General features: G+C 48.2%; 2 protein-coding genes across 5 annotated transcripts in view; one reads left to right on the plus strand and one right to left on the minus strand.

Annotated features, from left to right (window-relative positions):
* The window catches only part of LOC307031174 (uncharacterized protein), a gene marked incomplete at its 3' end in the record, with an annotated part of 17006 nt that extends 2092 nt beyond the window's left edge, over window positions 1-14914 (minus strand). Inside the window, exons 1-3 of the mRNA XM_079668035.1 lie at window positions 14411-14914; window positions 2522-2583; window positions 1-1402 (exon numbers count right to left, since the gene is read on the minus strand). The exon at window positions 1-1402 is cut by the window's left edge and continues 243 nt beyond it. The remainder of the gene's footprint in view (window positions 1403-2521; window positions 2584-14410) is intronic.
* Window positions 5079-17500, plus strand: part of LOC307031169 (uncharacterized protein) — a 15435-nt gene continuing 3013 nt past the window's right edge. For 3 of the 4 annotated variants that reach the window (XM_079668025.1, XM_079668024.1, XM_079668023.1), the window contains exons 1-5: window positions 5079-5229; window positions 5854-7388; window positions 12521-13141; window positions 13448-13920; window positions 15279-15651. In XM_079668025.1, the coding sequence (XP_079524151.1) occupies window positions 5948-7388; window positions 12521-13141; window positions 13448-13920; window positions 15279-15651 (2908 nt within the window). In that variant the 5' untranslated portion in view covers window positions 5079-5229; window positions 5854-5947. The remainder of the gene's footprint in view (window positions 5230-5853; window positions 7389-12520; window positions 13142-13447; window positions 13921-15278; window positions 15652-17500) is intronic. The other variant, XM_079668026.1, reaches the window with a different exon arrangement.

Here is a 17500-nt window from a genome sequence, read left to right on the forward strand (position 1 = left end):
GAGCGACGGGTTTCCCATGAGCCTCTTGGGGTTGGCGGTGGAACCACGGGCTGCAAAACTGCTGCGGGGGCTTTTTATCGGCCCCCGATGGAACAATGCCAACGCCAGAGTTTAGAGCCAAAATAGCGTCTTGTTGTTGTTGTCGTAGTTTGGCGCTGAGGAGGCGTCGCCGAAGACTGCCCTCCGTCTTCGGTTGCAAGGCGGCCATTTTGGGAGGAAGCAGCTCTTCTCGATCTTCGTCAGAAATGCCGTTCCAGCAACGAGCCGCCGCCCCCCCCCCTCCGATGGGCGACGCCCCCTCGCCACCCAGACATTCCACGTACGAGATCATCCTGGATGCTGATTGGTGGCTCAAGGTAGATACAGTGATGATTTCAGAATAAAAGCCCTAGACCGATCTCTCATCGTTAAGTCCAAAAGTTTCTTCTTAAAAAAGACAAAATCAATTAAAGTGTAGTGTGTAGTCCTTCACAATAAAAGCTTCTTCAAAATGAAAGTTTGGGAATCCTTCACAGTAAAAGGTAGACAGTGGTGATTTCAGAATAAAAGCCCCAGAAAAAGCAGCTTTTTCCACAATAAAAGTCCAAAAGTGTCTTCTTTAAAAAATGTTTTGTTAATGGGAAGTGTTTAGTAAGTCCTTCACAATAAAAGCCTCCTCAAAATGGATGTTTGGAATCCTTCAGAGTAAGATGTATTTTCACCCAAAATAGCTCTGCTTCAAAATGAAATTCCAAAACATATTTTCTTCACAATAAAAGCACCAAATAATTCAGAAAAACAGGAGAACTTCAGAGTAAAAGCACCAAAGTCCTTACGTTTTGTCAAGCCTTCACAATAAGAGCATTAATATCATTCTGATCTCCACAATAAAAGCCCACTCTTTCGGAAGCAATTAAAAATGACCATCTTTCACAATAAAAGCACAGAGAAAATCACAAAAAATAGGAGAACTTCAGAGTAAAAGCACAAACTTGTGTCATCCGTCACAAAAAGTCCTATGTTTGTGCAGCCTTCACAATAAAAGCATGGATATTGTTCTGATCTTCACAATAAAAGCTAAATAAAGTCCAATGTGAGTTTAGTCCGTCGGAAAAGATTCAAAATGTCCATCTTTCACAATCAAAGCTCAGAAAATCCACTTTATCAGGGTCTGCCTTTTTAGACTTATTCTCATTCCTTCACAATAAAAGCCTCAGACTTGTCTCCATAACCAATAACGCTCCACAGCTCAGATGTCTTCTGCACTGATTTCTCCTCAGGTGTCTCCTCTCGGTACACGTCCTCGCTGCGTCTCGTCTCCTCTGGGACAGTAATCTCCTCACAGGATTATCCGCTCTGCAGATGGCCGCTGAGCGACACGTAATCAACTCCTCAGACCACATGTTGCTCCTCACTTAGAGCCCTTCATAGGGAGGGAGGAGGCCGTGAGAGGGACATTTAAATATGTAAAAACAAATGGGGAATAACAACACAATAAATGTGAAACTATAAATAAGAATAAACGAGTAAATAAAACATTAATAGTAAATAATTGAACAATACATTTATAAAAATATATATAAATATTATCGCATGTTTTTTTTATATAATTATGTTTTGCTTATTTATTAAGATTTTAATTGCATTTAAATTAATTTTTTAAATATCGATTTTATTTTTATTTTGTCAGTAAAAAAACAGCTTTAAACTAAAAAGAGAAAAACAATCGGTTCGTCTCGTCTGATTTAATTCTGTCTCTGGACCACATGTTCTGAGACACCTGTACTGCTACCTGTAGCTCTACCTGAGACACCTGTACTGCTACCTGTAGCTCTACCTGAGATACCTGTACTGCTACCTGTAGCTCTACCTGAGATACCTGTACTGCTACCTGTAGCTCTACCTGAGACACCTGTACTGCTACCTGTAGCTCTACCTGAGATACCTGTACTGCTACCTGTAGCTCTACCTGAGACACCTGTACTGCTACCTGTAGCTCTACCTGAGATACCTGTACTGCTACCTGTAGCTCTACCTGAGATACCTGTACTGCTACCTGTAGCTCTACCTGTGATACCTGTACTGCTACCTGTAGCTCTACCTGTGATACCTGTACTGCTACCTGTAGCTCCACCTGAGACCCCTATACTGCTACCTGTAGCTCTACCTGAGATACCTGTACTGATACCTGTAGCTCTACCTGAGATACCTGTACTGCTACCTGTAGCTCCACCTGAGACCCCCGTACTGCTACCTGTAGCTCTACCTGAGACACCTGTAGCTCTACCTGAGATACCTGTACTGCTACTACACCTTGCTGGAGACACAGCAGCGGTATCAGTCATCAGGGTGGAACTGCTCAGTGTGTTTGCAGAAACAGCTGTCACACACACACACACACACACACACACCCACACCCACACACACACACACACACACACACACACACACACACACACACACACACACACACACCTGCAGCAACACTCGCAGTACAAGTACATGTAGTACTAGTACTCTGTGTATATGTACAAGCACTCACCTTTAAAGCAGAGCATGTCTCCTCCTCGCTCCCCAGCTGAGGCTCGATGTGTGAAAGTGAATCTGACAAAACAGAAACACAAGTTCAAACACACACTCCTGTCTGCGCCCCGCCACAATAAAAGCCCTCTCCTCTCTCTGTGCCCCGCCACAATAAAAGCCCTCTCCTCTCTCTGCGCCCCGCCACAATAAAAGCCCTCTCCTCTCTCTGCGCCCCGCCACAATAAAAGCCCTCTCCTCTCTCTGCGCCCCGCCACAATAAAAGCCCTCTCCTCTCTCTGCGCCCCGCCACAATAAAAGCCCTCTCCTCTCTCTGCGCCCCGCCACAATAAAAGCCCTCTCCTCTCTCTGCGCCCCGCCACAATAAAAGCCTTCTCCTCTCTCTGCGCCCCGCCACAATAAAATCCCTCTCCTCTCTCTGCGCCCGCCACAATAAAAGCCCTCTCCTCTCTCTGCGCCCGCCACAATAAAAGCCCTCTCCTCTCTCTGCGCCCCGCCACAATAAAATCCCTCTCCTCTCTCTGCGCCCCGCCACAATAAAATCCCTCTCCTCTCTCTGTGCTCCATCACAATAAAAGCCCTCTCCTCTCTCTGTGCTCCATCACAATAAAAGCCCTCTCCTCTCTCTGCGCCCCGCCACAATAAAAGCCCTCTCCTCTCTCTGTGCTCCATCACAATAAAAGCCCTCTCCTCTCTCTGCGCCCCGCCACAATAAAAGCCCTCTCCTCTCTCTGCGCCCATCACAATAAAATCCCTCTCCTCTCTCTGCGCCCCGCCACAATAAAAGCCCTCTCCTCTCTCTGCGCCCCGCCACAATAAAAGCCCTCTCCTCTCTCTGCGCCCGTCACAATAAAAGCCCTCTCCTCTCTCTGCGCCCCGCCACAATAAAAGCCCTCTCCTCTCTCTGCGCCCCGCCACAATAAAAGCCCTCTCCTCTCTCTGCGCCCCGCCACAATAAAAGCCTTCTCCTCTCTCTGCGCCCATCACAATAAAAGCCCTCTCCTCTCTCTACGCCCGTCACAATAAAAGCCCTCTCCTCTCTCTGCGCCCCGCCACAATAAAAGCCCTCTCCTCTCTCTGCGCCCCGCCACAATAAAAGCCCTCTCCTCTCTCTGTGCTCCATCACAATAAAAGCCCTCTCCTCTCTCTGCGCCCCGCCACAATAAAAGCCCTCTCCTCTCTCTGCGCCCCGCCACAATAAAAGCCCTCTCCTCTCTCTGTGCCCGTCACAATAAAAGCCCTCTCCTCTCTCTGCGCTCCATCACAATAAAAGCCCTCTCCTCTCTCTGCGCTCCATCACAATAAAAGCCCTCTCCTCTCTCTGCGCTCCATCACAATAAAAGCCCTCTCCTCTCTCTGCGCCCCGCCACAATAAAAGCCCTCTCCTCTCTCTGCGCCCCGCCACAATAAAAGCCCTCTCCTCTCTCTGCGCCCCGCCACAATAAAAGCCCTCTCCTCTCTCTGTGCCCGTCACAATAAAAGCCTTCTCCTCTCTCTGCGCCCCGCCACAATAAAAGCCCCCTCCTCTCTCTGCGCCCCGCCACAATAAAAGCCCCCTCCTCTCTCTGCGCCCCGCCACAATAAAAGCCCCCTCCTCTCTCTGCGCCCCGCCATAATAAAAGCCCCCTCCTCTCTCTGCGCCCCGCCACAATAAAAGCCCTCTCCTCTCTCTGCGCCCCGCCACAATAAAAGCCCTCTCCTCTCTCTGCGCCCCGCCACAATAAAAGCCCTCTCCTCTCTCTGTGCTCCATCACAATAAAAGCCCTCTCCTCTCTCTGCGCCCGCCACAATAAAAGCCCTCTCCTCTCTCTGCGCCCCGCCACAATAAAAGCCCTCTCCTCTCTCTGTGCCCGTCACAATAAAAGCCCTCTCCTCTCTCTGCGCTCCATCACAATAAAAGCCCTCTCCTCTCTCTGCGCTCCATCACAATAAAAGCCCTCTCCTCTCTCTGCGCCCCGCCACAATAAAAGCCCTCTCCTCTCTCTGCGCCCCGCCACAATAAAAGCCCTCTCCTCTCTCTGCGCCCCGCCACAATAAAAGCCCTCTCCTCTCTCTGTGCCCGTCACAATAAAAGCCTTCTCCTCTCTCTGCGCCCCGCCACAATAAAAGCCCCCTCCTCTCTCTGCGCCCCGCCACAATAAAAGCCCCCTCCTCTCTCTGCGCCCCGCCACAATAAAAGCCCCCTCCTCTCTCTGCGCCCCGCCACAATAAAAGCCCCCTCCTCTCTCTGCGCCCCGCCACAATAAAAGCCCTCTCCTCTCTCTGCGCCCCGCCACAATAAAATCCCCTTCCTCTCTCTGCGCCCCGCCACAATAAAATCCCCTTCCTCTCTCTCAGCAGCGCCCGCCACAATAAAAGCCCCCTCCTCTCTCTGCGCCCCGCCACAATAAAATCCCCTTCCTCTCTCTCAGCAGCGCCCGCCACAATAAAAGCCCCCTCCTCTCTCTTAATTATAATGAATATTGTTCTAAGAAACACACACACACACACACACACACACACACACACACACACACACACACACACACACGAAATCTCGCGCTAGTTGTGACTGAGCGCTTGCTGTGCTGTGATTGGCTGAGCCGGATGTAAACAACAGGGGGAAACAGGCGAAGCTACACGCTGGATGAAGACATGGAGATTTAACTCAGATTTAGGATCTTTTGACGGTGTTTTTCTGTGAAGCCAGGTGGAGAAGACTTACTGCAGGTAAACATGCGCTAAGAGAGAGGCTGGGGGTGGAAACGAGGATTTAAAACGTGCTTTGAGGAGCGTTAGCACAAGAGCTAGCCTGTTAGCTTATTATTATATCACATTTTAAACACGAATTAAGTAGTTTTTCAAATATTAGCGGGTAATAAATGCTTATATAACGTCCTTATTAATTAATGATCTCTATTAACTATTACACAAGTAAATAGGCGAGTTTAAGTGAATGTACACATGTGGAAATATAAAAGAGAATAGGATAAATAATGATAGTTCATATAAGTAAATCATATTAAGAAAAACTTTTGAATGAACATTTTAGACCAATTTTAAATATATAACGCTCTCTATAATCCCCTATATGGATTTAAAACTAATTAAGGCTTAAACATACTGACTGTATTTAGTGTCAGCCTTCATTTGAGAACACACTGTGTTCATGTAATAAAAAGGGCATCACCATTATCAATGGATTATTTATTTTTTTCCCATTCATTTAATTTGGCTTAATTTATTTCCCCATATTTTCCAGACTATAAGTCGCGTTTTTTTGTACCTGTCTGGCTGGTGCTGCGACTTATATATTGTATTTCTTTGTGACTGTGTTCAAACTACTTCCAATAGACGACATCGTGACAACTGAAAACGTCTGTATCACAAAAGAAGAAAAGAGTTTACACATAAGCTACACAGAAAACTGAGTCAGAACACAAACACAATGCCTCCAAAGAGAAGAAGCTACACTGCAGAGTTCAAACTGCAGGTGATCAAATATGCAGCGGAGAAGGGAAATCGACCAGCGAATAGAGAGTTTGGAGTGAGTGAGAAACTGGTGAGGGACTGGTGCAAAGCGGAGGCCACGCTCATCTCAATGAAGAAAACAAAGCGGGCTAATCGCGGTCTGAAAGCTCGATGGCCCGAGCTGGAGCGACGAGTCCACACATGGGTCCTCGGACAGAACGCTGCAGGGTTATCAACGGTGAAGTTACGTCTCCACGCTCAGCGGGTTGCCAAGGAGATGAAGATTATTGATTTTTCCGCTGGCCCCTCCTGGTGTTTCCGTTTCATGAAAAGAAACCACGTGTCGATCAGAGCCAGGATGAGTCAGGAAGTGACCGACTCCCAGGCCAGGATGAGTCAGGAAGTGACCGACTCCCAGGCCAAGACGAGTCAGGAAGTGACCGACTCCCAGGCCAAGACGAGTCAGGAAGTGACCGACTCCCAGGCCAAGACGAGTCAGGAAGTGACCGACTCCCAGGCCAAGACGAGTCAGGAAGTGACCGACTCCCAGGCCAAGACGAGTCAGGAAGTGACCGACTCCCAGGCCAAGATGAGTCAGGAAGTGACCGACTCCCAGGCCAAGATGAGTCAGGAAGTGACCGACTCCCAGGCCAAGATGAGTCAGGAAGTGACCGACTCCCAGGCCAAGATGAGTCAGGAAGTGACCGACTCCCAGGCCAGGATGAGTCAGGAAGTGACCGACTCCCAGGCCCAGATGGACAGTTTCCGAGCCTTCATTGAAAAGGAGGTCGCTGCACACGATGTGTCATCAGATCACATCCTTCACATGCAGGAAGTACCGCTCACCGTTTACATCCCCATGAGCCAGAAGAGCGTTGGGACTCATGAGAGGTGGATGTTCACGGTGGTGCTAGCATGCTGCGGAGACGGCTCCAAACTGCCACCGATGGTCATCTTCAAACAGAAGAGCATGCCCAAAGCACACTGCTCCTCCTCTATTGTTGTGACCGCGAATGAGAAAGGGTGCATGAACGAGGAGACGATGAGCCTGTGGCTGGCAGAGTGCTATTGTAAACGTCCTGAGGGCTTCTTTAAAACACACAAAGCCCTGCTTGTGATGGACAGCCAGCGAGGAGCACATATCAGCGAACGAAGCAAAGCCACGATCAAAGCCTGCAACTCCATAGCTGCCGTCATCCCCGCAGAACTCAGCGAGTTCCTGCAGCCGCTCCACGCCTCAGTCAGCCGGAGCTTTACGGCTGTGTTTCGTCAGCTGTGGGACACGTGGATGGTGGATGGGGAGCACGTCACTTTCCAGGGTGTTGTGGGATGGGTCAACTCAGCGTGGGCTTCAGTGACGAGCCACTGCATCCTGAAGGGATTCAGAAAGGCCGCTCTGATCGGAGCGGATTCTGAGGGTGAGTCTCGTTGGGGGATGTGTTCCTATAGGCCCTTCCTTTGACCCCGTTTATCAGTCTGCACTGAGCACAGGCGGGGCACCTTGTTCCTGCCCGATAGAGCTTCTAGAGCTTCATCTGCTCATTATCCAGGGTCTCTGGTAGAGATGTTCTCTGGTAGAGAGAGACCTTCTACGGTAGAGAGAGACCTTCTCCGGTAGAGACCTTCTCTGGTAGAGAGAGACCTTCTCCGGTAGAGACGTTCTCTGGTAGAGAGAGACCTTCTCCGGTAGAGAGAGACCTTCTCTGGTAGAGACCTTCTCTGGTAGAGAGAGACCTTCTCCGGTAGAGACCATCTCCGGTAGAGACAGACCTTCTCCGGTAGAGAGAGACCTTCTCCGGTAGAGACCTTCTCCGGTAGAGAGAGACCTTCTCTGGTAGAGAGAGACCTTCTCCGGTAGAGACCTTCTCTGGTAGAGAGAGACCTTCTCTGGTAGAGACCTTCTCTGGTAGAGAGAGACCTTCTCCGGTAGAGACCTTCTCTGGTAGAGAGAAACCTTCTCTGGTAGAGAGAGACCTTCTCCGGTAGAGACCTTCTCTGGTAGAGACCTTCTCCGGTAGAGACCTTCTCTGGTAGAGAGAGACCTTCTCTGGTAGAGACCTTCTCTGGTAGAAAGAGACCTTCTCTGGTAGAAAGAGACCTTCTCTGGTAGAGAGAGACCTTCTCCGGTAGAGACCTTCTCTGGTAGAGAGAGACCTTCTCTGGTCGAGACCTTCTCTGGTAGAGACCTTCTCCGGTAGAGAGAGACCTTCTCTGGTAGAGACCTTCTCTGGTAGAGAGAGACCTTCTCTGGTAGAGAGAGACCTTCTCTGGTAGAGACCTTCTCTGGTAGAGAGAGACCTTCTCCGGTAGAGACCTTCTCTGGTAGAGACCTTCTCTGGTAGAGACCTTCTCCGGTAGAGAGAGACCTTCTCCGGTAGAGAGAGACCTTCTCCGGTAGAGACCTTCTCTGGCAGAGACCTTCTCTGGCAGAGACCTTCTCCGGTAGAGACCTTCTCTGGTAGAGAGAGACCTTCTCCGGTAGAGACCTTCTCTGGTAGAGAGAGACCTTCTCTGGTAGAGACCTTCTCTGGTAGAAAGAGACCTTCTCTGGTAGAGACATTCTCTGGTAGAGAGAGACCTTCTCTGGTAGAGACCTTCTCTGGTAGAAAGAGACCTTCTCTGGTAGAGACCTTCTCTGGTAGAGAGAGACCTTCTCTGGTAGAGACCTTCTCTGGTAGAGAGAGACCTTCTCTGGTAGAGACCTTCTCTGGTAGAGACCTTTAGAGTCGGTTTGGCAGCAGCTGTGTCACCTCGTCTTGTGAGTTCTCTGGCCGTTAACTCCATGATAATCTATCAGCGTTTCCATCAAAGTTCCTGCTCTCCTCGAGCCTCTCTGAGTCTCCATTGATCCAGAAGTTTTCATCACATTCTGACGACAGCCCGGAGCAGGAAACGCTGCTTCAGCTTCGTTTAACAGCGACACAGAGGATGAAGACTTCAGTGGATGCAGAATGAGTCGGGAACTCTTTATCTGGATGTGGCTCGTTATGCCGAGGGAAAGATACAGCCTGTGTTCTTTAGGCTAATTGAACTAACCGAAGAGTTTCCAGCTAATTGAACTAACCGAAGAGTTTCCAGCTAATTGAAAAGCTTAGCGACTGATACTCAGGTGTGACTGATACTCAGGTGTGACCGACTGATACTCAGGTGTGACTGACTGATACTCAGGTGTGACTGATACTCAGGTGTGACTGACTGATACTCAGGTGTGACTGATACTCAGGTGTGACTGATACTCAGGTGTGACTGACTGATACTCAGGTGTGACTGATACTCAGGTGTGACTGACTGATACTCAGGTGTGACTGATACTCAGGTGTGACTGATACTCAGGTGCGACTGACTGATACTCAGGTGTGACTGATACTCAGGTGTGACTGACTGATAGTCAGGTGCGACTGACTGATACTCAGGTGCGACTGACTGATACTCAGGTGTGACTGATACTCAGGTGTGACTGACTGATACTCAGGTGTGACTGACTGATACTCAGGTGTGAGTGACTGATACTCAGGTGTGACTGACTGATACTCAGGTGTGACTGACTGATACTCAGGTGTGACTGACTGATACTCAGGTGTGACTGATACTCAGGTGTGACTGACTGATACTCAGGTGTGACTGACTGATACTCAGGTGTGACTGACTGATACTCAGGTGTGACTGATACTCAGGTGTGACTGACTGATACTCAGGTGTGACTGACTGATACTCAGGTGTGACTGACTGATACTCAGGTGCGACTGACTGATACTCAGGTGCGACTGACTGATACTCAGGTGTGACTGACTGATACTCAGGTGTGACTGACTGATACTCAGGTGTGACTGACTGATACTCAGGTGTGACTGATACTCAGGTGTGACTGACACTCAGGTGTGACTGATACTCAGGTGCGACTGACTGATACTCAGGTGTGACTGATACTCAGGTGTGACTGACTGATACTCAGGTGCGACTGACTGATACTCAGGTGTGACTGATACTCAGGTGTGACTGATACTCAGGTGTGACTGACTGATACTCAGGTGTGACTGATACTCAGGTGTGACTGACTGATACTCAGGTGTGACTGATACTCAGGTGTGACTGATACTCAGGTGTGACTGACTGATACTCAGGTGTGACTGATACTCAGGTGTGACTGACTGATACTCAGGTGTGACTGATACTCAGGTGTGACTGATACTCAGGTGCGACTGACTGATACTCAGGTGTGACTGATACTCAGGTGTGACTGACTGATAGTCAGGTGCGACTGACTGATACTCAGGTGCGACTGACTGATACTCAGGTGTGACTGATACTCAGGTGTGACTGATACTCAGGTGTGACTGACTGATACTCAGGTGTGACTGACTGATACTCAGGTGTGACTGACTGATACTCAGGTGTGACTGACTGATACTCAGGTGTGACTGACTGATACTCAGGTGTGACTGATACTCAGGTGTGACTGACTGATACTCAGGTGTGACTGACTGATACTCAGGTGTGACTGACTGATACTCAGGTGTGACTGATACTCAGGTGTGACTGACTGATACTCAGGTGTGACTGACTGATACTCAGGTGTGACTGACTGATACTCAGGTGCGACTGACTGATACTCAGGTGCGACTGACTGATACTCAGGTGCGACTGACTGATACTCAGGTGTGACTGACTGATACTCAGGTGTGACTGACTGATACTCAGGTGTGACTGATACTCAGGTGTGACTGACTGATACTCAGGTGTGACTGACACTCAGGTGTGACTGATACTCAGGTGTGACTGACTGATACTCAGGTGTGACTGATACTCAGGTGTGACTGACTGATACTCAGGTGTGACTGATACTCAGGTGTGACTGAATGATACTCAGGTGTGAGTGACTGATACTCAGGTGTGACTGATACTCAGGTGTGACTGACTGATACTCAGGTGTGACTGACTGATACTCAGGTGTGACTGACTGATACTCAGGTGTGACTGACTGATACTCAGGTGCGACTGACTGATACTCAGGTGCGACTGACTGATACTCAGGTGTGACTGACTGATACTCAGGTGTGACTGACTGATACTCAGGTGCGACTGACTGATACTCAGGTGCGACTGACTGATACTCAGGTGCGACTGACTGATACTCAGGTGTGACTGACTGATACTCAGGTGTGACTGATACTCAGGTGTGACTGACTGATACTCAGGTGTGACTGACACTCAGGTGTGACTGATACTCAGGTGCGACTGACTGATACTCAGGTGTGACTGATACTCAGGTGTGACTGACTGATACTCAGGTGTGACTGACTGATACTCAGGTGTGACTGACTGATACTCAGGTGCGACTGACTGATACTCAGGTGCGACTGACTGATACTCAGGTGTGACTCACTGATACTCAGGTGTGACTGATACTCAGGTGTGACTGACTGATACTCAGGTGTGACTGATACTCAGGTGTGTGTGACTGATACTCAGGTGTGACTGACACTCAGGTGTGACTGATACTCAGGTGCGACTGACTGATACTCAGGTGTGACTGATACTCAGGTGTGACTGACTGATACTCAGGTGTGACTGACTGATACTCAGGTGTGACTGACTGATACTCAGGTGCGACTGACTGATACTCAGGTGCGACTGACTGATACTCAGGTGCGACTGACTGATACTCAGGTGCGACTGACTGATACTCAGGTGTGACTCACTGATACTCAGGTGTGACTTATACTCAGGTGTGACTGACTGATACTCAGGTGTGACTGACTGATACTCAGGTGTGACTGATACTCAGGTGTGACTGACTGATACTCAGGTGTGACTGATACTCAGGTGTGACTGATACTCAGGTGTGACTGACTGATACTCAGGTGTGACTGATACTCAGGTGTGACTGATACTCAGGTGCGACTGACTGATACTCAGGTGCGACTGACTGATACTCAGGTGTGACTGATACTCAGGTGTGACTGACTGATACTCAGGTGCGACTGACTGATACTCAGGTGCGACTGACTGATACTCAGGTGCGACTGACTGATACTCAGGTGTGACTGACTGATACTCAGGTGTGACTGACTGATACTCAGGTGTGACTGATACTCAGGTGTGACTGACTGATACTCAGGTGTGACTGATACTCAGGTGTGACTGACTGATACTCAGGTGTGACTGACTGATACTCAGGTGTGACTGATACTCAGGTGTGACTGACTGATACTCAGGTGTGACTGATACTCAGGTGTGACTGACTGATACTCAGGTGTGACTGACTGATACTCAGGTGTGACTGATACTCAGGTGTAACTGATACTCAGGTGTAACTGATACTCAGGTGTGACTGACTGATACTCAGGTGTGACTGACTGATACTCAGGTGTGACTGAAACTCAGGTGTAACTGATACTCAGGTGTGACTGATACTCAGGTGCGACTTATAGTCTGGAAACTATGGTATTTTTATATTTCCACATGTATTTATGTTTTTCCAGATGTGTTCATTTGAAATGTCCCTCCTATAACTCCATATTTGTTATTCCACTAATCTCCTCTGTCCCAGGTGGATCCAGGGCCATGTCGGAGCAGATCCAGCCAGGTGGAGGTGGTGTGGCAGGTGGAGGTGGTGTGGCAGGTGGAGGTGGTGTGGCAGGTGGAGGTGTGACAGGTGGAGGTGGTGTGGCAGGTGGAGGTGTGACAGGTGGAGGTGGTGTGGCAGGTGGAGGTGTGGCTGGTGGAAGTGTGACAGGTGTCACATGTGGAGGTGTGACAGGTGGAGATGTTGCAGGTGTGGCAGGTGGAGGTGTGACAGGTGGAGGTGTGACAGGTGGAGTTGGTGTGGCAGGTGAAGGTGGTGTGGCAGGTGAAGGTGTGACAGGTGGAGGTGGTGTGGCAGGTGAAGGTGTGACAGGTGGAGGTGGTGTGGCAGGTGGAGGTGTGACAGGTGGAGGTGGTGTGGCAGGTGGAGGTGTGACAGGTGGAGGTGGTGTGGCAGGTGGAGGTGTGGCTGGTGGAAGTGTGACAGGTGGAGGTGGTGTGGCAGGTGGAGGTGTGGCTGGTGGAAGTGTGACAGGTGGAGGTGGTGTGGCAGGTGGAGGTGTGGCTGGTGGAAGTGTGACAGGTGTCACATGTGGAGGTGTGACAGGTGGAGATGTTGCAGGTGTGGCAGGTGGAGGTGTGGCAGGTGTGGCAGGTGGAGGTGTGACAGGTGGAGGTGTGGCAGGTGGAGGTGTGGCAGGTGTGGCAGGTGGAGGTGTGACAGGTGGAGGTGTGGCAGGTGGAGGATTGACAGGTGGAGGTGTGACAGGTGGAGGAGTGGCAGGTGTGGCAGGTGGAGATGTGGCAGGTGGAGGTGTGGCAGGTGGAGGTGTGGCAGGTGGAGGTGTGCCTGGTGGAGGTGTGGCAGGTGGAGGTGTGACAGGTGTGGCAGGTGGAGGTGTGGCAGGTGGAGGTGTGGCAGGTGGAGGTGTGCCTGGTGGAGGAGTGGCAGGTGGAGATGTGGCAGGTGGAGATATGACAGGTGTGGCAGGTGGAGATGTGGCAGGTGGAGATATGACAGGAGTGGCAGGTGGAGATGTGGCAGGTGGAGATATGACAGGTGTGGCAGGTGGAGGTGTGGCAGATGGAGATGTGACAGGTGTGGAAGGTGGAGGTGTGCCAGGTGGAGGAGTGGCAGGTGGAGGTGTTGTGGCCCACCTGCAGTGCCCCTTCTGTGGACTCTTCTCCAACAGCCACGCCCACCAGCTGATCCATGTTGCAGCAATGCATCCTGGGAAGCTGGAGGGATTCTCAGTGGGACGACTGGGAAACATTTTGATTTATCAGAGAACCGCCAAGCTGTTCCACTGCGGAGAATGTTTCCACACCAGCAGGGACTTCAGTAAACTCTACCAGCACCTGGTGACCAAGCACTGCCTGGACCAGGGGCAGGCGGCGCAGGGGGCGCAGGGGGAGAGAGAGGAGGTAAATGTTGATCTTTATTTTTAGCTACTTAAAATTAATACAATTATTTTATTAATATTTTATTTATTCTGAAGATTTATTTGTATTTTTATCAGTTCATTTATTTACTTAAAACCTGTTAAGCCCCGGCGGGGACCCTGTTTTTTGTTTTCTCAGGACACTGTGTCTCAGGGGATCTTAATATTTAAGAACCTATGAATGTGTTATACCAGATTAACGGAAATAATCTCAGCTAACTGACGATATAAACCATTTTTACCAAAACAAAACACAAGTCTCATGAGAAGCATCTAAATGACCCCTTAGCGAAAAATGCTAACGGACATTGGCACAGAACTCAAGATAAAAGTACCCTTATTACTTATCGTAGCTGCACATACAAGATATCCGATTAAAGCTGAGGTTCCACAGATTATTTAGGTATATATATCATCACTGAGTGATCTGAATTTGCGACAGGGGAAGCAAAGACAGACATCACAACACGTACCTTTACGGAGCTTCTAGGGAGATCGTCTCACCGTAGCTGTTAATCTGATCAAAAGACGTGTTCAATGGCATTAAAACGAAAGAAAACGTGGCTGAATCGGTTAATCCATAGGTTGATAAAGTTCCTGGGCAATAATTGGAATTATTTATAATCCATAATTCCATTTTTATGTAAAAATCGCAGAGCAAAAGTTAGCTGCTAATGGTAGCCACCAGAGTGGCTGCTGCTTCCGGTCTTGGCAATGCAGCAGCCTAACACACACAAACATGACCAAATAAGGACTATGTGGGAGTTCCCCTCGATTCCATTGGCTCTGACGGTCAGAAAGAGATGTCACATGTCAAAATCTAGCAGGGGGAACCAGAGATATGAAAAATCCACCCAAATGGCCCCAGAAGAGGTTTTCTTTTGCTAAATCTGTCTAAAAATGTCAAATATCACTTGTTTTGCATCAATCTTGATACAGGGTACTTATTATATGTTGTACTTTGGATTCCTAAAGCTTTTAGTTTACTAACCCATCATCCAAGGTTAGTTTTCACTATAAGTACAAAATATATTTTGGACGGACACTATAATTTAAAGTTTTTTACCATGTTCAATCTGAATTTTCTTTAAAATAAAAAACATCTATATTGAATCTGACTTTTCTACATCCAACTCACAGGTTTATCATTACTTTGAGAAAAAAGATTATTAATCAAACCCTTTTAGAAGATATGGTCATTTGTTCTGGGAATGTCATTTTCGAGCCTGAAACCTGAAAAACAGGCTCGGGGTTTAACAGGTTAATATTTAATTAAAAATATATATATTATGTAAATGAATATAAAAGTCTGATGAGTTTCTGATGTGTTTCCATTTGCAGGAGATGAAGGAGGAGGTGAAGGAGGAAGAGGAGGAGGAGGAGGAAGATGGGGAGGGAAAGGGTGAGAAGGAGGAGGAGAAGGAGTCGTCCTCCTCCTTGCTGACGGAGAGAGGAGGTCACAGATGTCTGATCTGCGGCTGGAGGACGAAGCACAAAGGACTGGCCATCTCTCACGTGGTGAGGAAGCACGACATCCCCAAAGCGTACGCCGGCCAGGGGGTGAAGTACGCTGCCCCCCCCCGCAGAGGGGAGGAGGGGGAGTTCATGAGCGAAGAGTTAATGAAGGAGGAGATAGAGGCCACCAACAAAGTGGTTGGACTGATCTCCAACAGATACGTGTGTCTCCTCTGCGGCTGGAAGACCAAGCGCAAAGGTAAGCTCTCCTTCTGAGGTCTCTTCCTTGTACCTGTGTGTCTGAGAGATATATATATATATACCTGTTGTTGTTTACCTCTACCTGTTGTTGTTTACCTCTCCCTGTTGTTTACCTCTCCCTGTTGTTGTTTACCTCTCCCTGTTGTTTACCTCTCCCTGTTGTTGTTTACCTCTACCTGTTGTTGTTTACCTCTACCTGTTGTTTACCTCTACCTGTTGTTGTTTACCTCTACCTGTTGTTTACCTCTACCTGTTGTTTACCTCTCCCTGTTGTTGTTCACCTCTACCTGTTATTGTTTACCTCTACCTGTTGTTTACCTCTCCCTGTTGTTGTTGTTTACCTCTACCTGTTTTGTTTACCTCTAACTGTTGTTGTTTACCTCTAACTGTTGTTTACCTCTCCCTGTTGTTGTTTACCTCTACCTTTTGTTTACCTCTCCCTGTTGTTGTTTACCTCTCCCTGTTGTTGTTTACCTCTACATGTTGTTTACCTCTCCCTGTTGTTGTTGTTGTTGTTGTTGTTGTTGTTTACCTCTACATGTTGTTGTTTACCTCTACCTGTTTTGTTTACCTCTAACTGTTGTTGTTTACCTCTAACTGTTGTTTACCTCTCCCTGTTGTTGTTTACCTCTACCTTTTGTTTACCTCTCCCTGTTGTTGTTTACCTCTCCCTGTTGTTGTTTACCTCTCCCTGTTGTTGTTTACCTCTACCTGTTGTTGTTTACCTCTCCCTGTTGTTTACCTCTCCCTGTTGTTGTTTACCTCTCCCTGTTGTTTACCTCTCCCTGTTGTTGTTTACCTCTACCTGTTGTTTACCTCTACCTGTTGTTTACCTCTACCTGTTGTTGTTTACCTCTACCTGTTGTTTACCTCTACCTGTTGTTTACCTCTCCCTGTTGTTGTTCACCTCTACCTGTTATTGTTTACCTCTACATGTTGTTTACCTCTCCCTGTTGTTGTTGTTGTTGTTGTTTACCTCTACATGTTGTTGTTTACCTCTACCTGTTTTGTTTACCTCTAACTGTTGTTGTTTACCTCTAACTGTTGTTTACCTCTCCCTGTTGTTGTTTACCTCTACCTTTTGTTTACCTCTCCCTGTTGTTGTTTACCTCTCCCTGTTGTTTACCTCTCCCTGTTGTTGTTTACCTCTCCCTGTTGTTGTTTACCTCTCCCTGTTGTTGTGTACCTGTTGTTCAACTCTCCCTGTTGTTGTTTACCTCTCCCTGTTGTTGTTGTTTACCTCTCCCTGTTGTTATTTAACTCTACCTGTTGTTGTTTACCTCTAACTGTTGTTGTTTACCTGTACTTGTTGTTTACATCTCCCTGCTGTTGTTTACCTCTACCTGTTGTTGTTTACCTCTAACTGTTGTTGTTTACCTGTACTTGTTGTTTACATCTCCCTGTTGTTGTTTACCTCTCCCTGTTGTTGTTGTTTACCTCTCCCTGTTGTTATTTATCTCTACCTGTTGTTGTTTACCTCTCCCTGTTGTTGTTTCTCTACTTGTTGTTTACCTCTCCCTGTTGTTGTTTACCTCTACCTGTTTTTGTTTACCTCTCCCTGTTGTTGTTTACCTCTCCCTGTTGTTGTTTACCTCTACCTGTTGTTTACCTCTACCTGTTGTTTACCTCTCCCTGTTGTTGTTCACCTCTACCTGTTATTGTTTACCTCTACCTGTTGTTTACCTCTCCCTGTTGTTGTTGTTTACCTCTCCCGGTTGTTTACCTCTCCCTGTTGTTGTTTACCTCTACCTTTTGTTTACCTCTCTCTGTTGTTGTTTACCTCTACCTGTTGTTGTTTACCTCTACCTGTTGTTGTTTACCTCTAACTGTTGTTGTTTACCTCTACC

Source organism: Notothenia rossii, assembly GCF_949606895.1.
Source record: "Notothenia rossii genome assembly, chromosome: 3".
Taxonomy (NCBI): domain Eukaryota; kingdom Metazoa; phylum Chordata; class Actinopteri; order Perciformes; family Nototheniidae; genus Notothenia; species Notothenia rossii.